Source organism: Macrotis lagotis, chromosome X, assembly GCF_037893015.1.
Source record: "Macrotis lagotis isolate mMagLag1 chromosome X, bilby.v1.9.chrom.fasta, whole genome shotgun sequence".
In the NCBI taxonomy this organism is placed as follows: domain Eukaryota; kingdom Metazoa; phylum Chordata; class Mammalia; order Peramelemorphia; family Peramelidae; genus Macrotis; species Macrotis lagotis.
The window spans coordinates 502,150,994-502,170,700 of NC_133666.1; the positions used below are offsets into that span (position 1 = coordinate 502,150,994).

The following is a 19,707-nucleotide window of genomic DNA, read 5'->3' on the forward strand; positions in this document are numbered from 1 at the left end:
TTTATTTTTCATGCTTTTTTTGCAGCATGGCTAAATAATGGAAAATATATTTTGAATGATTAATGTATAATTGATATCGTATTGCTTGGGAAGGGTCTCAAGGGAGAGAATTTGAAACTCAACCACCTCCCCCCCCTCCCAAAAAAGCACTTGGATCCACAAAAGGGGATAAGGCCAAGTAAGCATCTGTAGTATAAGGGCAAGGGAAATTGTACAGGTTTGAGATCATTGTAATCTTAAACATGTGACTGGAACTTGTCATGGCCACATCACGGGATGAAACCAACTCCTGATTGAGATGAAGAAGGAGATGAAGAAAAGTCAACAGTGGTCAGAACCTGTGGTAGACAACCAGGAACTTGATTGAAGATCAGGGAAGAACATAGAATGTTCTATTAATCCCCCATCTATATTGGCAGCAACAGCAACATCTAGACTAGAAGAAAATGAGATTTTTTTAAAAAAGCCTCCTCAATTTGTACAAGAATGACTGACTTAACACAAAAATCCTAATCCAAGAACTGAATTTGAAAATATGAGAAAACAGAAGAAAAATTCAAACAAAAAATACCATGAGTTAAGATAAACCCCAAAGGTTAAATGCAGGTAACCCTACCATAACTCCAAGCAAAGCTTAAGAGGAAAAACATGATTTCAAGGACTACAATGAATAGTGAGCATAATGGAAAAGATTTTAAAAATTATACAGAAAAAATTGAAAGAATGACTATTTTAGAACAGAAACTATAAAACCTTAAGCAAATAAGGAGTATATTTCTAAATCTAGTATATATATTCTACAAATAAAGAACTCAAGAAGAGTTTAAAGGGTTTAGAAAAACATCTGCTATTCAAAGCAGCTGACCTGAGAAATGGGTCCAGGAAGAAATAATTTTAAGTGCCATTGGAAATTATGAAAAACCATAATCAAACTACCTGATTAATTAGGTTAAGAAATAATTCAAGAAAATTGCCTAGATTTATTAGATTTAGAGGATTAAATAAATTTTTGATAGTGTGATTTGAGAGTATGAGGAAAGGTTGTTTTATGTGATGTTGACAACCTAGGGTTTTAGAAATGACTGTAATACAAAGGAACCAGTAGGTCTGAAAGAAAATGCAGGTCATGTTTTTATATTGTGACTTGATGGAGTGTGATCTCTGTGAAGCCAGGGGCAAAAGAGTGAAAGGAAGAGTTCAAAATGAAGGAAAGTTTGTTAGTTATGGACTAAGGGTATAATGGTTAAGGTAACCAAAGAAGAAGGGAGACATCAAGGTATTTAGGGTTGTGGTGGACAGCAATAGGAGGTATGAGGTGAGTTTAAAAAAAAAAGGTGCAGAAGCTAAGGCAGCAGCCTTAGGATGAAGGAGAAATGACCAGAGAACAGTTGTTTCCCTCCCAGATTTCAGTTATTTGTACTGGATTAGCAGAAAAGCATTGAAGGAATTTTAATCAACAGATAGTTAACTATTTAGCTCTCTTTATCTAGGAAAAAAAATCCTTTAAAGTAGTTTGTTGCAAGCATTGTTTTTTCTCTAATTTCTATACTCAATACTTTTACTTTCATCAGTGCAAAATACTCAGTAGGATAGTTTCCCTTTATTTTCTTAGCATTTGTCAAACATATGCAGAGGGCTAATAGGCATAGTAAATATAGCTGTAGAGCCCCCACTGTTCAAACCTTTTGTCTCAAAATAAGAATAAGTTTGACATTTGCTGTTCAATTTAAAGTTCATAATATAATGTGTGTATGTATGTATGTATATAGATAGACCTGTACTTATAAACGTGTGTGTACATATATACATATGCATGTATGAGTGATCCAAGAAGATCTCACTTATGGAAAATGACTTTGGTATCAATATATAGAATGAACTGGAATGATGAGGTCAGTTAGAAAACTTTAGCAATTATCTAAGTGAAAGGGCTTGCAGCAGAGTGGTGGATTGTGTGAATGAAAAGAGGGAAATACACATGTGACAGCAGAAATGGCTAATTGATCATCAAATGGATATGTGAGGAGTTGAAGATAATATTGAGATTGTTAACTTGGGAGACTAGAAGGATGAAGGTACCTTCAACAGAAATGTGAAAGTTTGGAAGAGGGGAGAGTTTGGGGGTGGGGTGGGGGCAGGGTTTAAGTTTCAGACATGTTGCATTTGAGATGTATCTAGCACATCCGGTTTGAAACATTTAATAGGTAATTGGTGATGAGGGACTAACGCTCAGAGAAGAGAGACCAAGGTAGAATATGTATAGATCATAAGTCACATGCCTAGAGGTGATAGTTAAAACCCATGGGAGCTGATGAGGTCACTAAGAAGGAAACTCTGGGGGCAACTAGGTGTCACAGTGGATAGAGCACTGGCCCTGGAGTCAGGAGTACCTGAATTCAAACCTGGCCTCAGAAACTTAATAATAATTACCTAGCTGTGTGCTTGGGAAAACCACTTAACCCCATTGCCTTGCAAAAAAAAAAAAAACTTAATAAAAATAAGAAGGAACCTCTGGAGTGAAAGAGAAATGGATTTAGGGGTAGAACTGGAGGGAATACTTACAATTAGGGAGAGCTTTATGGAAAAGGCGACATCAAAGAAGACAATAGGGGTGATCAGACAAGTAGAATAAGAACCAGGGAAGAATAATGTCATAAACCCAGATAACAGAAAGTGTTTGTGCAAGAGGAAATGTAATCCCCAAAGTCAAATGCAGCAGAGAGGTGAAGGATAAGAACTGAGAAGAGACCATTAGATTTGGCCATTTCAAGATAATTGATCATTTTAGAGCAATTTTAACTAAGAAATGAGATCAGAAGATAATTGTAAAGAGTTGAGGAGAGACAATGGAAGCTGATAGAATAGATAGCTCTTTTATTTTTATTTTTTAAAGGACAGAGAGAGAAATATAGGACAATTGCTTAAAAAGACAGTAAATTCTGGTGGTTAGGGGAGAGTTGGACATTTTTGAAGAAGGAAGGAACTAATAGATAAAAGAGAAAGAAGAGGGAAAGAAAAAGATGTATTCTCCTTGAGAAGACAGTAGAGAATAGATTTGAGGACACATGAATGTATAGGGGTTGATTATGGCAAGGAGAAGGGCCACCTCCTAGTCAGACACTGGGGGAAAAGGACAGAAGAATGGTAAATGAGATGTTGAGAATGGGGAAGGTGAGAGCTCATATTTGATTGCCACACAATTTTTTCAGGAAAGTAAAAGTCAAAATCTTCAATTGAGAGAGAGTGGAGAGGAAGTTACAGCACACAATGTAATAGATTTGGATTGATTTCTTTGGGAATGAGGATGAATGAAAGATTTACCTTGCAGCTGAGGGCCTATTTCAGATTGTTACTTATTGCTGCCTTCATTAAAAAACAGTAAAGATTGTAGAGGGAATTCTTTCTTGGTTAGAGGTTGGACTAGATAGGTACTGAGTTCCTTTCCATTTCTAAAATTCTGTGAATTTATAAAGCCACATTCCTGAGAAGCAAAGATTTGGACTTAAAGTATGACCCTAAAGATGAACATCTAGATATAATGCAGGTAATTCGGTCAATGAAATTAATAACTATTCGATATGATATGGTTTTTTTTGGTGGACATTAACCAAAGAAACTATGTAATTATTTCTTAAATCAAATTTCTTTTATCTGCTAAAGGCTATATAGACTTCTATGTAATATCTAATATCACGGGGTGGCTAGGTGGTGTAGTGGATGAAGCACCGGCCTTGGAGTCAGGAGTACCTGGGTTCAAATCCGGTCTCAGACATTTAATAATTATCTAGCTGTGTGGCCTTGGGCAAGCCACTTGACCCCATTTGCCTTGCAAAAACCTAAAAAAAAAAATCTAATATCACATGTAGAATGAATGGGAATGGTGAAAGTCCTGCACCAGGAGGTCAGTTAGTAAACTTAGCAATTATCTAAGTAAAGTTACATATTACTATGTAATAATTGATAAAATGAAATTTTATCTGTGTAAAAATCCAGTAAATGATTTTTGTCCTTATTTTTAATTAGAGAAATAAGCTATTTTAAGTGAGGAAATCTATGAAACTTTTTTGAAAATATATCTACAAACATATGCATTTTGCATATGCCCCTCCTTGGGGATATAAACACTTTATAATTGCCTTATTGTTGCAACTAATAAAAATGAAGCATTCAGAGGCAGCTAGGTGGCACAGTGAATAGAACACTGGTCCTGAGGTCAGGAGTACCTGAGTTCAAATCTGGCCTCAGACGCTTAATAATTACCTAGCTGTGTGACCTTGGGCAAGTCCCTTAACCCCATTGCCTTAAAATGAATGAATGAATGAATGAATAAGAAAAATGAAGCATTCATTACCAAAATCTGTTTTAAGGGAATGAATGTAACATAATTCTTAAAACTTTCAGACAATTTCTTTTCTAGTCTTGGAATGCATAGTGTAGTTTACATTGTTTGGTACATATTTATCATGGAAAATAAAATGTCTTCCTTAATTTTGCAAATTCAGTTGTCTTATTTATAAAGTTAAAAAATGTTCAGCAAGTCTGAGAAAATGGTTTTCTGTTGGTGCAAGAGAAACATGCACACACTGCAGCTTTCAAAAATAGTAAGTTTAAAAAAGCTGAATTTCTTCTTTGTAGCCCCAGAGCACTGGCAGTTTTTTTTTATCTCTTTTACCAAGGTAATTATGTTTAGATGCTGTGTCAAGTGACCAACAGTATGACCATTTGTGTCCAGAAAATGTTATTCTTGTTCTTAGCTTTTAAAAAATTAATAGGTTGTATCCCTCTCATTGTCTTAGAGAACTGTGATTAAGATAAAATGCTTATGAAAACTAGCTGCTTTTCCAGAAAAGACTTAATTGAATAAATTGAGTACTTTTCTTGTGTGTGTACTGTATTTATTGTCATTTTTGTCCCAAAAGAGATTTCATCCTAAATAAATATGAATTGATCTAGTGCTTTGTCGTTCTTTAAAATATTTAAAAGTAGCAATACAAAGGCAGAATTCATTTTTCCTTTGACTCACTTGTGTTTACTGCTTGATATCACATGAAATTCTTGTCACCTAAAAATCTTCCTTCACATTATCCACATATAGGCATTTTGGGTAACTCGTAATAGTCTCATAATTATTTGTCTGCTACTTATTTTACAGTTTAAATTGTATATTTTTATCCATATACCTTATTTTGAGCTAGGTTGATGAATGAAGGAGGCATATATCCATTAACAAATAAATGATCATTTTCACATAGATTGGAAATTTGATTTCTGCTTTCCTTGTTAAATTGATTCCGCTGTCTCCAAGATTAACTCATCTCTTGCCAAATTGCCCTTTCTCAGTTTTCAGCCTTCGTAACCTCCCTTTAGCATTTAGATGTTGTCCCTCTTCATGGATATAGAATTTACCCTGGTTTTATTGGTGTCTTCTTTGTTTCTTCTATCTGTCATACTGTTCTTTCCCAGTATGTATTTCTAGATACTTACTCATGTCTTCTACCTCCAGTTTCTCCAAGGTATGGGTATGCATCAAAGCTCTGGCCCTTTTTCCTTTCTTTTAGTAATTTCTTAGTGATTTCATTAGTATCCATGATTTTAGCTATCATTTCAGGGTCAGTACTTCATAGAGATCAAGGTGGATAACAGTTGAAAAAAGGTTGTAGGATTTATTAACAAACACATCATTTGTCATGGTAAATAGAGTGCTTCTTGTAACATAATGGAGTGAAGAAAAACTGCAAAGAATTAAGGAGCAAGTTGTGAGTTAACTTTGGCTAGACGGAGCCAAGTTGAAAGAGTTGGGGGCTGATATGTGGGAAAAGTTTTAAATCCTGTCTCAGACATTTGGTATCTAAGTCACCCTGGGCAAATGTTAATTTTTCTTTGCCCCAATGTCCTGCTCTGTAAAATGGGTGTGATAATAATTATATTTACCTCACAAGGTTATCATGAGGATCAAATGAGTTAAACTGTGAAGTGCTCTTAAACCTTAAAGCACAGTATAAGTCCTAGCTGTTTTTATTGTTGTATTTATTCAAGGTTGGCAGAAAAAGAGGAGCAAAGGAATGACAATGAAAATGGTTAGAATGGAGGATTTGTGTTAGAGAATAGTGGACAAGAAAACTGGACATGTAAGTTGGGCCAGATTATGGAGAAATGTGAACATTAGGATCTTAGATGTATTATCAGTGCCAATGTGGGGTTTTTTCTTTTGTTCATGAGTGATGTGGTGAAATATAATTTGGAGTGAAGAAACTAGATTCACCATAATCAGTTATTACTACTATTTTTACTTGTACATGTATGAAGTAATGAGAGCCTGGCTTAGGAGAGGATGGAATGGAGAGAAAGGTATGAATCTCAGACACTGCTAGGACAATGAATGACAAATGAAAAGGCAGTTTGGTGTGAGCTAATTGCAGTTTATAGCTAATATGTTTTTCAAATTCAACACCGTCATTTTCTGGAGCAACAGTTCTAAATGAAAGATTTTTCAGGAAATAATAGTGGTATTAACCTCTGCTATAGGTTAACCTGGTCTACTCTTTTTTTATTAAATATTCTGACACATGATTCCTGATGGAAAAGCCTTGATAATACCTGCTATGATATTTTCACATTGCCACATTTCCCTCATTTGAGTATAGCAGCTGTTCTCAGTGTGGCGCCAGTATGATCTGATGAAAAAATCTCTTTTCACATAATTGCCTCTTCCTCCCCCTGAAGTATTAACCACAGTGCATACTCATATGTGAATTACATAAGAGATGTGTTTTTTCCTTAGAATAAAGTATGTGTTTTTAATTAGATGCTGATTTGCCCACCCTAATTCTTGTCTTGTTGAAATGTGAATGTAGCAAGTTTATACAGTGCTAATGTCATCCTCTTTTCCTTTAGAACATTTCAGTATAAGTGTTTCAAAAAAGTATTGAACTTAGGAGAATCTTAGATTTGAATCTTGCATCTGATAACTTTTCTTAAATTTATTAATTTATTAAAATGAATTTATTCTAATGTTTTCAGCATTCATTTTTTGTAAGGTTTTGAGTTCCACATTTTTTATCCCTCCTTTCCTTCCTCCCTTGATGAAGAGTAATCTAAGTTATACGTGTTTAACTTTGTTAAACATAATTCCATATTAATCATGTTGGGAAATAAGAATCAGAACAAAAGGAAAAAATCTTGAGAGGGAGAAAAACATAAAACACATTTTAAAATTTTTAAATGGTATGCTTTGGTCTGCATTCAGAATCCATAGTTGCTTCTCTAGATGTGGTTGGTATTTTCCATCACAAGTCCTATAGAATTGTCTTTGATCATTGTACTGCTGAGAAAATCAAGACCCTCATAGTTGATCATCATGCAGTATTACTGTTATTGTATACAATGTTCTGGTTTTGCTCACTTCACTCAGCATCAATTCCTACAAATCAGGCTTTTCTAAAGTCTGGCATCTCATGATTTCTTACAGAACAATAGTACTCCATAATATTCATATACCATGACTTATTCAGCACTTCCCCAGTTGATGGGCATCCCCTCAATTTCCATTTCTTTGCCACTACAAGAAAAGCTGCTATAAATATTTTAGTACTGGGGGGGGGGGGGGGGGGTTGGGATACTGATCTAGTAGTGATATTGCTGGATCAAAGGGTATGCAATTTTATTTACTTTTGGGTGTATTTACAAATTCTCCAGAAAGGTTGGATCACTCCACCAACATTGCCTCTGATAGCTTAATAGTTTTTGTGACCTGGGACAAATTACTCATGCTCTCAGACCCTCAATTTTCTCTCTATAAAGTAGAATGATAATACCTGCTGCATCTACATCATAAGCTAGGCTTAAATGCAATCATGTATATAAACTTGGTGCTAAATAAATAATTATTATACCTGGTGAACACTGATAAATATTTCTGATCTTGGTCTAAATCTTTTAATCTCAATTCTTTCTTTGATTATTCTTATTTCTTTAGTAGAGTTTATATGCATTGAAAATAGCAGATCTTATTACTGTATTTTTAGGATCAGATTTGTGAACAATGACTTTTGACAGTACTTTTACAGATGCAGATGTTTCTTTTGTTACGTCTTCCTCTGCATCATCAACATTTATCCTAATATGTTAACTACATATTTTAGTAACAATTCAAAACCTGTAGTTAATTTATAAAAGACATGATTTTCCACATTGCTTTAATTGTACTTATTTGGCATCTCTAGTGACAGATTGGATAATTTTTCCTTTTTTTCTTGTGGATATGATCTGCTACTAAGGCCCAGGAAATAGGGAGTATATAGTGAGTCTTTGCAGACTGCTTCATTTCTTTATCCACATGAAGGTTTGGGGGGGGACAAAAAAGCTATACACTTATAGCAAAAATTAGATAATCTCATTTCATACTTTGCATATATTAAAGTATTATGAGGAAAGCACAAATATATATATATTATTGTCACTTCTCCCAACAAGTAATATCTTATTTTAAGATCAAATCAATTTTGAAAATGTTAACTCTGGGACACTTAAATTATAAATTTATGGGGTTTTAATATTCCCTTATTCTCTTTTGATTGTCAGTCTCTGACATGTACTGCAATAAGCGAATGTCAAGATTGTCCCAAGGTCGTTATTCTCTGACCTTGTTGTTAAAAGTACACCTTTTGTCTTGGATTAGTCTTGGAATTTTTTTTTAACTTGTTCTTTTGGTAACTATGTGATTTCATAGACTTTGCCAAGCTGCATTTTGAATCTACTCAGATAAGTGGTCTCTTATTGGTTTTTTGGAGGATAATAAAAATAAAATATTTTTGCCCTAATGAAATGGAGACATTATGGAGACTATATTCATATTGCCATGAAGCCTCACTGACCTGCTTGTATGTCCTTTGAACAATTAACTAAAAATAGATGAAGCAGATCATAGGTCAGTCTACTAAAAGATGAGACTTCTTCATAACTTATATAAATTAAATGCCTCCCCCACCCCAGCATTGGGTAGGGATGGGATGAAATGGAAGCCTAGGACATTATTTTCTCAATAAGTGCTGTGTTCCAACTACTCTTTTTATTATTTTTTCTTGATTCAATATGTTTTACTTTTACTGTTTGTCATTTTAAGTTATCCATAAAGCATTGAAGGAAATCTCCCAGTGTTTTTGAGAACCTGAGTTGGTTTCTTCACGTAAGAAAGCACATAAATACCTCTATGGTCACTTTTAAGTCTTACATATACATTACCATTTTTCTCTTCATCCTTCTTTCTTCTCTGACTAGTCTGGTCCTAAATTCCTTCATGTCACACCAGCAGGCAAACTTCCTGTGCACACGGCTTCTGCAGTGTTTTTTATTCTGTGTTCCTCCCCAAAATAATGTTGCAATGCCAGGGAAGAAAGCAGGTGGGAGAAAAACGTTCCTCTCCTTCAGTCAGAAAAATAAGTGACCTTCATTTTCTGGGAATGGTTTATAGAAAAGTGGTTCTTTGTTTACCCTTTCTAATGCTATATGTTGAAGAAGTTAGACTGACTCTAAGATATCTCAAATGTTCTATTTTGTATCAATACTATTTGTGTCTTTATCTTCTTTTTCCTCTCCACCTACCCCTGTGTATAAATCCAATACTCTTTTATTCTGTACTAAGTAATAAGCTCTTTTCTATCTCCCTACCACTATTGCTACGTAGGGGCCAAATTTTGTAAAACACCTTTTATTTCAGTAAATATCTGTCAAATTAATCATTTGGCTCTAATTTTAATGGTTTAGAGTGAATATTTCATTTATCCTATTCTGAAATTATACTAAGGTTTTAATTTTAAATTTTACAATTAACTTTGTATGAATGAGATTTTTTTGCATTCAGTAGATATTTTTGCTAACATTAAAAACTCAGATAACTATCTACATCATGAACTCACTTAAAAAAACACAATTTGAAATGTTTTTTTTGAAGAACCATGTTAACCTGTAACAAAGCATTCTCTATCAAAGCTTTTTTCAGCTATGTTGAATATGTAGTGTGAACAAGGTCAGAAACTCTAGCTTAGAACATTTTCTCCTCATTATCGCTTCCTTATGCTATGATGAAATAAGCAATGAGGGGAGAATTTTTAGCATAATTTAATTATATTTTAATAACTTAGATAAATTTTTAGTATCCCAAGTGAGAATTTAGCAGTTATCTTTTGCCTGTTTTATTTTGTTTCACCTTTAGACAGCATAGGGATGTAAAAAAATAGCTATTTACTTTGGTTCTAAATGCTTATTAAATATTACCAGATCCTGTGTAATCTTTATTTGAATTTTAATAACTGGAGAACTTTGCACATAGTTAAGTGCTTTAATCTGTGCTGATTAATAAGTATCTATCTCAAGAATTTTCTTCAGTGTATTCCTTCCACCAACAAAGTTCTTAGTTCCTTTATAACTTTGTAGATGGTCTTTGACAATTTCTGTATCTAAAAAACAATTTTTCTTGTGCCCAGCCTTGTCATGATCCTCACCAAACCCAGCTAGTCTGCTTGCAGTTGGTGTGTTGTGTGGGTATGTGGGTGCATTTGTGGGTAGGTGTGGGTGTGTCCCTATCAAAAGTGCAGTAGCATACAAACTGCTTGAGGACAAGCAAGCACAATAGGGCTTCACTACTTATCTAAAATTATAGAAGGATTCAGATTTTGGTTTTTGCACAAACTTAATCTAACAACTAAGACTGAACATAATAATTATAATAAAACATGGAACACAGTGAGTAAATACTGTGAGTTAAGAGAAGCCAAAGAGAAAGCCAAAAAAAAATGTATGATTAAAGGATAGTAAAGCAAAAATGCCATGATTCCGACAGTATCAAGAAATTTTAGAACAAAGTCAAAAAGAGTGAAAGGATAGACCATATTAAGTATATCAGCTACAACTTGCCTATAAAGAATTTAGAGAATTTTAAGAATCATCAGATGCTATGAAAACAATGACCAAAGAACCTTAATATCATATTTCTATACATAATAAAAGAAAGCTGCTTCTATCAGTATCAAAGGGCAAAGTGAAAATAGAATTACCTGTCATTTCTTGTAAGAAATTCCAAATAGGAAACAATATCTTAACCAAAATTCAGAAATTCTCAAAGAAAATACTTCAAGCAGCTGGAAAGAAAGTTCCATTACCAAGGAGTCACATCATTAGATAACATACAACTATGCAGCAACTACTTACAAAGAAGAGACCGCTTCAGAAGCCAAAGAACTTAAGTATCACAACTAAAAATAACTTATTGAAAAAACCAAGACAGGCCTTCAGGGGAAAATGTGACCATTAAATAAATGAGAACTTTAAAGCATTCTTCATAAAAAGACCAGTTGGGGGCAGCTAGGTGGCACAGTGGATGCAGCATCAGCCCTGGAGTCAGAAGGACTTGAGTTCAAATCTGGTCTCAGACACATAATAAGTACCTAGCTGTGTGACCTTGGGCAAGTCACTTTAACCCCATTGCCTTACCAAAAAAATCATAAAAAGACCAGCTGGGTAAAATTTTTAAAGTACAAATATAGGAAACCAGGAAACCTAGAAAGATAAAATACCTTGAAAAATTGGAAGAGGCTAAGGGGTGAATAAGTACTTACATTCTAATGAGAGAAAAGAGCTATGTTCCTTTAAAGTCTCACTATCTTGAAGAGTCACAGAAAGAAAAACATGGAACTTAGGGATTGTTTGATATCACCTTGAGATTTTGAAAGAGGAAAGAAGAGAAACAAAAGGAAAGAGTTCATTAGTGAATAAATTAGGAAGAGGGAGGAGCCTAGTTTTGAGGAATGTGAGAATGGAGAAGAATGAGATAAAGGAGGGTTCAGTACTCATACACATAATTTGACTTAAAATACATTAAATTCAATACAGAAACATAGGAAAATGAGAAAGACATATTGAAGAAGAAAAGTATCAAAACAAACCGAACAAACTCTCTTCGGAAACTGGATCACAAAGAGACAAGAAATCACAAAGAATCTGACTGTTGAAAAGAGGAGTGGTAGAAGAAAGTTAAATGAACTTACGATAGCATATTTGGCCCAAGGTCGATCAACTCAATCATTAAATTTTAGTTTAAAAAAATCACAATAATCACATGTTTATAGTAAAAGAGTAGACCAACAAATAATAACAAGTGTTTTTGTTAGTTTGATTTACCACAGTATAACCGTACTGATGGTCTCTGAACTTCACATCATTCAAGAAGATCACCTTTTAGAGGACTGTATCAGAGCTGTCATACACTGTTGATAAAATTGGACAGAATGGGGAGTATTATTTCAAATATTCTCATAACCTTCAGTCGCTCCTGTAGTATGCTTTCACACTTCGTATTTTAAGAAGCTAATGGTGCCATTCAGTTCAACACACACTTATTAAGTAGTTGCTGTGACTGGTCCTCTGACTTCAAATCTGTTTCTCTTTATATTACCACTTTATTTTTGCTTTTTCAAAGTTATTCATACATAGTGTCATAAGTAACTTTAAAGAGTTACTGTTCATCTTGAAATCTAACATTAATTTTGATGTCTTATCTTTTATATGGTTTAAACATGGATTTTTAAAAATAGGAATCTGCAAATTACTGCTCTGTTTTCTTTGGGCAAATTAACTTAAAGTCTTGAATTAGTAACTATATGAGAAGAACTCATTAACTTTAGATTTTTATTGATACTATTTTATGTCTCCTAAAATTTTCATCTCTCTCTCCATCTCGAGAACTTTTTATCCTAATAGAATTTTTAAATTTTTTTTATTTAATTAATTTATTTTTATTTTTTGTACAAATGATTTTTATAATTACTAAAATATTCTTGTTTAAGAGTAAACATAATACCCACTCCTCCCAAAGGATATAGACCCTCATGAGAAATAAAGTAAAGGAAAGAAAGGAAAACAAATGTGCTTCAGTCTACGTTCCAATACCACCAGCTCTGTCTTGGGTGGATCACATTCTTTATGATAAGTCCATCCATATTTTTCCACTGTTGGCCATTGCTGATCACAATTCCCTCCATTCAAACTCCCCACTACCATATACTATATTTTCTCTCTCCTTTCACTCTGTCCCTCTTCTAAAATGTTCTGTAGGGTAGCTGAGTGGTGCAACAGACTGATCACCAGCCCTGGGGCCAAGAGGCCCCACCCCTAAGGCCCAACACCCACTCGGCCTGGACAGGCCACCCAGTCCTAAGCCCCCCTTGCAAGAAGTAAAAAAGAAAATGTGTTATATCTGACTACTCTATCCCCACCCTTCCCCCGTCTCCCTTCTCTTCGTTTTACACTAGATGTTTATACCCCATTGAGTCTATAAGCTGTTTCCCCTCCAAGCCAGCTCTGATGAGTGAAGGTTCCCTCATTCCCCCTCACCTTCCCCTCTTCCACATCATTGCAATATCTCATTGCAATAAAAAAATCTTATCGTATGAAATATTACTTAGCCTATTCCACCTCTCCTTTCTTTTACTCCCAGTACATTTCCCTTTTAGCCATTGACTCTATTTTTACGATATATTATATCTTCAAATTGAGCTCTCTCCTGTGCTTCATCTGTAAAAGCTCCTTCTACCTGCTCTATTAAATGAGTTTTATATGCATATTATCAGTATCATTTTTCTATGCAAGAATACATACAGTTCATCATCATTAAGTCTCTCATATTTTACACTTCTCCTCTGCTCTCTGTGCTTCACCTGAGTCCTGTATTTGAAATTCTGTTCAGCTCTGGTTGTTTCAACAGGAACAATTGAAATTCCCCTGGTTCTTTGAAAGTCCATCTTTTCCCCTGGAAGAGGATGTTCAGTTTTACTAGGTAGTTGATTCTAGGTTGCATTCCAAACTCTTTTGCCTTCCAGAATATTATATTCCAAGCCCTACGAGCCTTTAATGTAGTTGCTGCTAACTCCTATGTAATCCTGACTGCAGCTCCACGATATTAAAATTGTGTTCTTTTGGCTGCTTATAATATTTTCTCTTTGACTTGGGAGCTCTGGAACTTGGTTATAATATTCCTGTGGGGGGGTTGTGGTTTTTTTTGGATATCTTTCCAGAGGAGATTGGTGGATTCTCTCAATTTCTATTTTGCCCTCTGCTTCTAGGATATCTGGGCAGTTTTCCTATAGGAATTCTTTAAAAATAAGGTCAAGGCTCTTTCCTGATCATGACTTTCAGGTATCCCAATAATTTTTAATTTATCTTAACTGAATTCGTTTTCCAGATCAGTCATTTTTTCAATGAGATGTTTCACATTTTCTTCTAATTTTTCATTCTTTTGGTGTTAAAGTATATTATGTCTTAACTTCTCATAAAGTCATCAGCTTCCTTTAGCTCCATTCTGAAGGATTTGTTTTCCTCAGAGAGCTTTCTTATCTCTTTTTTCCATCTGTCCAATTCTGCTTTTTAAAGCATTCTTCTCTTCAATAACTTTTTGAACCATTTTATCCATTTGACCTATGCTGGTTTTTAACATCTTCAGCATTTTTTGGATCTCCTTGACTAACTAAGCTGCTGACCTTGTTTTCATGTTTTTCCTGCATCTCTCTCATTTCTTTTCCCAATTTTTCTTTTATCTTCCTTACTTGACTTTCAAAATCTTTTTTGAGCTCTATCATAGCATATAGCCTTTGCCCAATTTCCATTTTTCTTGGAGTCTTCAGATGCAGGAGCTTGTACTTCCTCATCTTCAGATCCTTCTTGGGATCATAGACAATGTATTTCTTAATGGTGTTCCTCTTTTTTCCTTTGTTTACTCATTTCTCTAGCCTGTGCCTGGTTTTGGGGTGCTTCCTGAGCTTTTGAGTATTATTGGGACCCCCCCCCCACAAGGATCTCATTGTGTGAAGCTCTGTCTTCCCTCCTGGTCTGTGAATGACCAAAACCGGACCCCTCTGCCACAGGCTGAGGTGGGGGGGGGGGGCGCTGTTCTGTGGAGGGCCTAGACTGCTATCAGGATCTGAATGTGGTCAGAGTCCCAGAGTCCTCTTCCAGGTATAGAGGACAGACCTCTATAGTCTCTCCCCACTCCCCTACCTTTGGTGGGCTGAGCACTCAAGGTGCTTAGGGGCTCCTGCTTACCAGCTCTGCCTGCTTCTGTTTCCTGGATCTGGGCTGCCACGGGTGCCCCTGCTCACTGAGTGCCCTAAGGGCTGGGCTTCAGGTGCTTGCTCTGTCAAAGGCCATCCCCCACCTCCCCCACTGATCTTCTAAGTTGTGCCTGGTGCTCCCCGGGATATAGGTCAGGAAACTGCCCCTGCTGCTGTGAGCCACAGCTCCCAGGTGCCCTGAGGCTCCCTCTGGGAGGCTACAGTTTCTTCACTCTGGTGGGCTGCCCCTCTCACCCTGTGGAGTGGAGCCTTTCCACTATTTTTCAGGTTCCCTTGGTCTGGAGAATTGCCTCAACCGATCTTTCTGTAGGTTCTGTCTCTCGCAAATTTAGTTAGAGTCTTAATTTTAAGATTTTTGAAATATTATGGATAGAACACCTAGGAGAGGCTCTTCTGTCGCCATCTTGGCTCTGCCCATAATAGAATTTTTTAAAAAGAATAAGGGAAAAAATGACTAAAGTACTGTCTGAGAGAGATCAAAAATACAATCTTATGCAATCATCTATACCCATCAGCCCTAAACCCCTCTGTAAAGGAATTGAGAAAAGTGTGTGTGCATAAGTATGTATGTGAGTGTGTTGTGGTTGATCCTTCTATTCACATTGTTGTAGTCATTGTTTATAATGTATTCTTGTCTCCAACTCCTTTTTACATCAGTTCATGTACATATTGACTCTTGATCAATTGATAGGTTGATGACATCTTAGGAGAAGGGAGTGATGACAGTGACACTGAAAAGAAGAAGCTAGAAGAAGAGGGAGAGAAATCCCAGAAGGATGAAACTGAGAATCTTGGAACAAAAATTGAACAAAGACCTGGATCATCATCATCAAGTGAAAAAAGCCTGACAGGCGGTATACCCAGGTAAGAATTCACCATGAAGACAAAAATAAGTTACTAGGATTTCATGTTGAGTTATGTTTTGCTTTGCTTTTGCTTTGTTTTTTGGTTTATTTTTTTTTTAGAATTTACATCTGAAAATCTTTTACTCTCTCAAGATATTTACCTATAATAATATAATCATTAATTAACTTGAATTTCATCAAAATTATTTCACTATCTCAACTTTCAAAAATAGAAGCTGGTTATAATCTCATGTAAAGGTAACATATAGTACTATTTAATTTTTTTTTGCTAATAGCAGATGTTCAATGCACACTATGTTTATAAACAATAACAGATTGGCAGATATGATAGTGCAAAGTATTTATCCAAAATTTGAGCTACTGTTACTCTACTCCTTCTATGTCTGTAATGTGAAAGTCTTGTAGGTCATCTAAAACTTGTAATTCTTGGTTTTATCTGTCCTTTTCCAACAAATGAAGCTAGAGGATATAATAAATTGCAGATTCAAATTATACAGATGAATAACAGAATTGACACATTGGTTTTATCTGGGTACCATCAAACTTCAGTCTATTTGGTGTCTTCCTCCCTCCCTCTCTCTTTCCTCTTTCTGGTTCTGTTTCTGTCTGTCTTTCTGTTTCTCTTTCTTTCCTCTCAAAAAGAATTAAAATCAAAAGAAAAATCTATAAGAGAGATCTGCTTAGTCATTTTTTAATCTTCTGTAAGCTAAAGGCAACATAATTTTTAAAAAAGAATCAAAATCAAAAAGAGAAAATGATTTATGGCAGAAATCCCTTTTTTTTAAGTTCAAAGTTGGTAATTCCTTTCTCTATTTCCTGTTATTTTTTATGAATGTTAGTTTCATGTTTACATTATCACCAATATAAGAGACTATCAACTCTAGAGCTAGGTGTTTCAATCTACACACACTTAATAGGTTAGATACAGTATGCTAGATACCTTGCTAAGTGCTGAGGATTCAAAGGAAGGCTTTGTCTTCATGGAGAGAAGCAAGATATAAACCAGTTGGATGTAAACATAGAGGAAAAGGGTTAAGAAATGGGGGAGGAAAGGATGGGACACCAAGAAAGCCTCCTCTATATGGAGCTGAGTCTAGAAGGAACTCTGGAATGTCAGCAAGGGCTGTGATGATTTTCACTTTTTATTATTTACTTTTCCTTGTCTTTCCAACTGAGTTGTCTCCTTCAGGTTTTATTTCCTTATCTGCTATAGCACAAGCCTTTAACCTGATAACCTTTTTCTTGGATTATTGCAATGACCTCCTAAACTGCCTCCCTACCTCAGCTCTCTCCTCTCTCCAAATCATCCTGAACTCAGCTGCCAAAATGATTTTACTAAAGTCATTCCACACCTCCTACATAGACTCCAATGGTTCCCCAGGATCAAACGAATAAAGAAAAACCATTGATTTGACATCAGAAGCTGCTGCTGCCTTGCTACCTTGCCAGCCTTTACAGTTTCTTACCTGACATTCCATGCCTGGAGGGATCTGCCTTCTTTGTCCCTTTCTCTGAATTCCTTCTACACTCCAGTCAAATCCCAACTCCTACAGGAGGCCTCCCCCCCAACTCCAGCCTTGCTGCTAGTGCTTTCTCACTGAAATTATTTTCCATCTGCTCTGCATATGTCTTTTATGTACATATATAGATAGATAGATAGATAGATAGATAGATATAGATATATATATATATATTTGCATGTTGCTTCTTCCTCCATTAGAATGTGCTTCGAGAACAAAGACCTCAATTTGATCTTTCTTTATATCACCATAGCTTAGCACAGTATCTGGTACATGGTAAGCAATTCATAAAGAGCTTATTAATTGACTGACAATTGTAATTTGGGGGGGGGGTTGTCATCTTTGCCCATCCTTTGAGTGTAATGTGCTATCTCAGAATTGTTATAATTTTCACTTCTCTAATTATTAGTGATTTTCACTAGGCTGTCAATAGCTTGAACATCTTTAAGAACTGATTGTTCCTTTCCTTGGCCATTCATCTCTTGGGGAATGATTCATTTATATGCAAATCAGTTCCATCCAGTCTTGGATTTCAGGGCTATATCAGAGAAACATTGTTCAATGATTTTTTTTCCTAGTTCAAATTTTAACAACTTATGCTTTTAACATTGTTTTTGTATAAGCTAAGCAATTTATGTAGAGATATTTCTTTCCCTTGATTGGTTTATTGTATGACCTTTCATTACCTGTGATGTATCTATAATTAATATAGCTTACATCACAAAGTTATAGATTACCCTCATCTCCATGGTTGTAGAATTTCCTGTACCATGATTCAAGAGCATATAAGTGGTTCAGTTAGAATCCAGGTTTGGCAAACTTACTACAAGGATGACATGGGATAGGATGTGAGGGGAGTGATTGACACTAATCACAGTGTATAGTTGATCTAGTGTATGTACAATGCTTAAAAGAGGAAAGGTAAAACCAGAGCAGAGGTGATGTTCTAGTATCTGGAATAGGAAGTGCCAGGAGAAGTTCGGTTTTTTAAAGGCATGAGATAAAGAGGGAGGAAGCTGTGATCAGAAAGAGGAATTCAATAGTAAGAAAGTAATACAGTTATAGATGTTGGACCCAAGTGTGGATAGCTAGCTAAATTGGAGTTAAAAAAAAAAAGACATGTCACTAAGTTAAAGGATATGACTAGTTTATAGCTTAATTCTGAATTGCCAGATTGGTCTCCAGAAATGTTTCTGTTTATCATTCTATTGGCAAGGAGCATGAATTTTTTTTTTCATAATCCCACAAGTATCCAGTTTTAGTTTTTTTTTTTTCATTATTTTTGTCAATTTTCTGGATTTGAGGTAGTATCTTAAGAATTGTATTAATTTGTATCTCTACTAAAATTGACCTGTTAAGACTTCTTATCCATTGTGCACTTAGAATTCTTAAGGTTTTTCTTAGCATTTTAAATGTACTTTTTCTACTACCTTTGTGCGAAATTTTTTCCCCAACCTATTTTAAAAAATTGTTATTTTTGGTTTAGAGAAGATTTTAAAAAAAGAATAACTAAGCACATCTATCTTGTAGATTTGTAAAATCCAAAACATATACATTCCATATTTGAGATTATCATTCCTTTTCCTCCCTAAAATTTAACCATCTGGTTTCATGGGAGGAATCCTTTTAGATAGCCTAGTTTTAAATAACTGAATACCAAAACATACATGTCAGGAGTGGGGATGTCATAGAGCTAGTAAGTATCTGAGGCCAAATTTTTTCTCAGGCAGATGAGTGATCTTGACTTCAAGTCCAGCACATTTTCCATTGCATTACCTAGCTGGTCTACCTAAATAAATATCAAATAAAAGTAAATTTTAAGGAATTGATTAGGTAGATAACCATTGTACTTGAACTTGTTAAAACCTGCTTCTTAACCATCAGTTTCTAAGAGTTTAAGGTTCATTTGTTTCAAGTTACTAAAAATGTTTTCATTTGAATTCTGTACAGGTAGACTATTTAATAAATTGGTGATGTTTTTGGTGGTTTTTCTTTTTTAAAAGAGCTATAACGCACTCCATATTGAAATTCAGCCTTTTATTTTTTTATTTATTTTTTTTTTTAGGTTTTTAGGTTTGTTTTTTTTTTTTTTTTTTTTTGCAAGGTGTTGGGGTTAAGTGGCTTGCCCAAGGCCACACAGCTAGGTAATTATTAAGTGTCTGAGGCTGGATTTGAACCCAGGTACTCCTGACTCCAGGGCCA

The 19,707-nt window shown here is 35.1% G+C and overlaps 1 protein-coding gene across 2 annotated transcripts in view; it reads left to right on the forward strand.

The window, feature by feature from the left end:
- CTDP1 (CTD phosphatase subunit 1) overlaps positions 1-19,707 on the forward strand; it is a 155,624-nt gene that overhangs the window by 89,658 nt on the left and 46,259 nt on the right. For both annotated transcript variants that reach the window (XM_074204321.1, XM_074204319.1), the window contains exon 12: positions 15,811-15,983. In XM_074204321.1, coding sequence (XP_074060422.1) covers positions 15,811-15,983 — 173 coding nt within the window. The remainder of the gene's footprint in view (positions 1-15,810; positions 15,984-19,707) is intronic.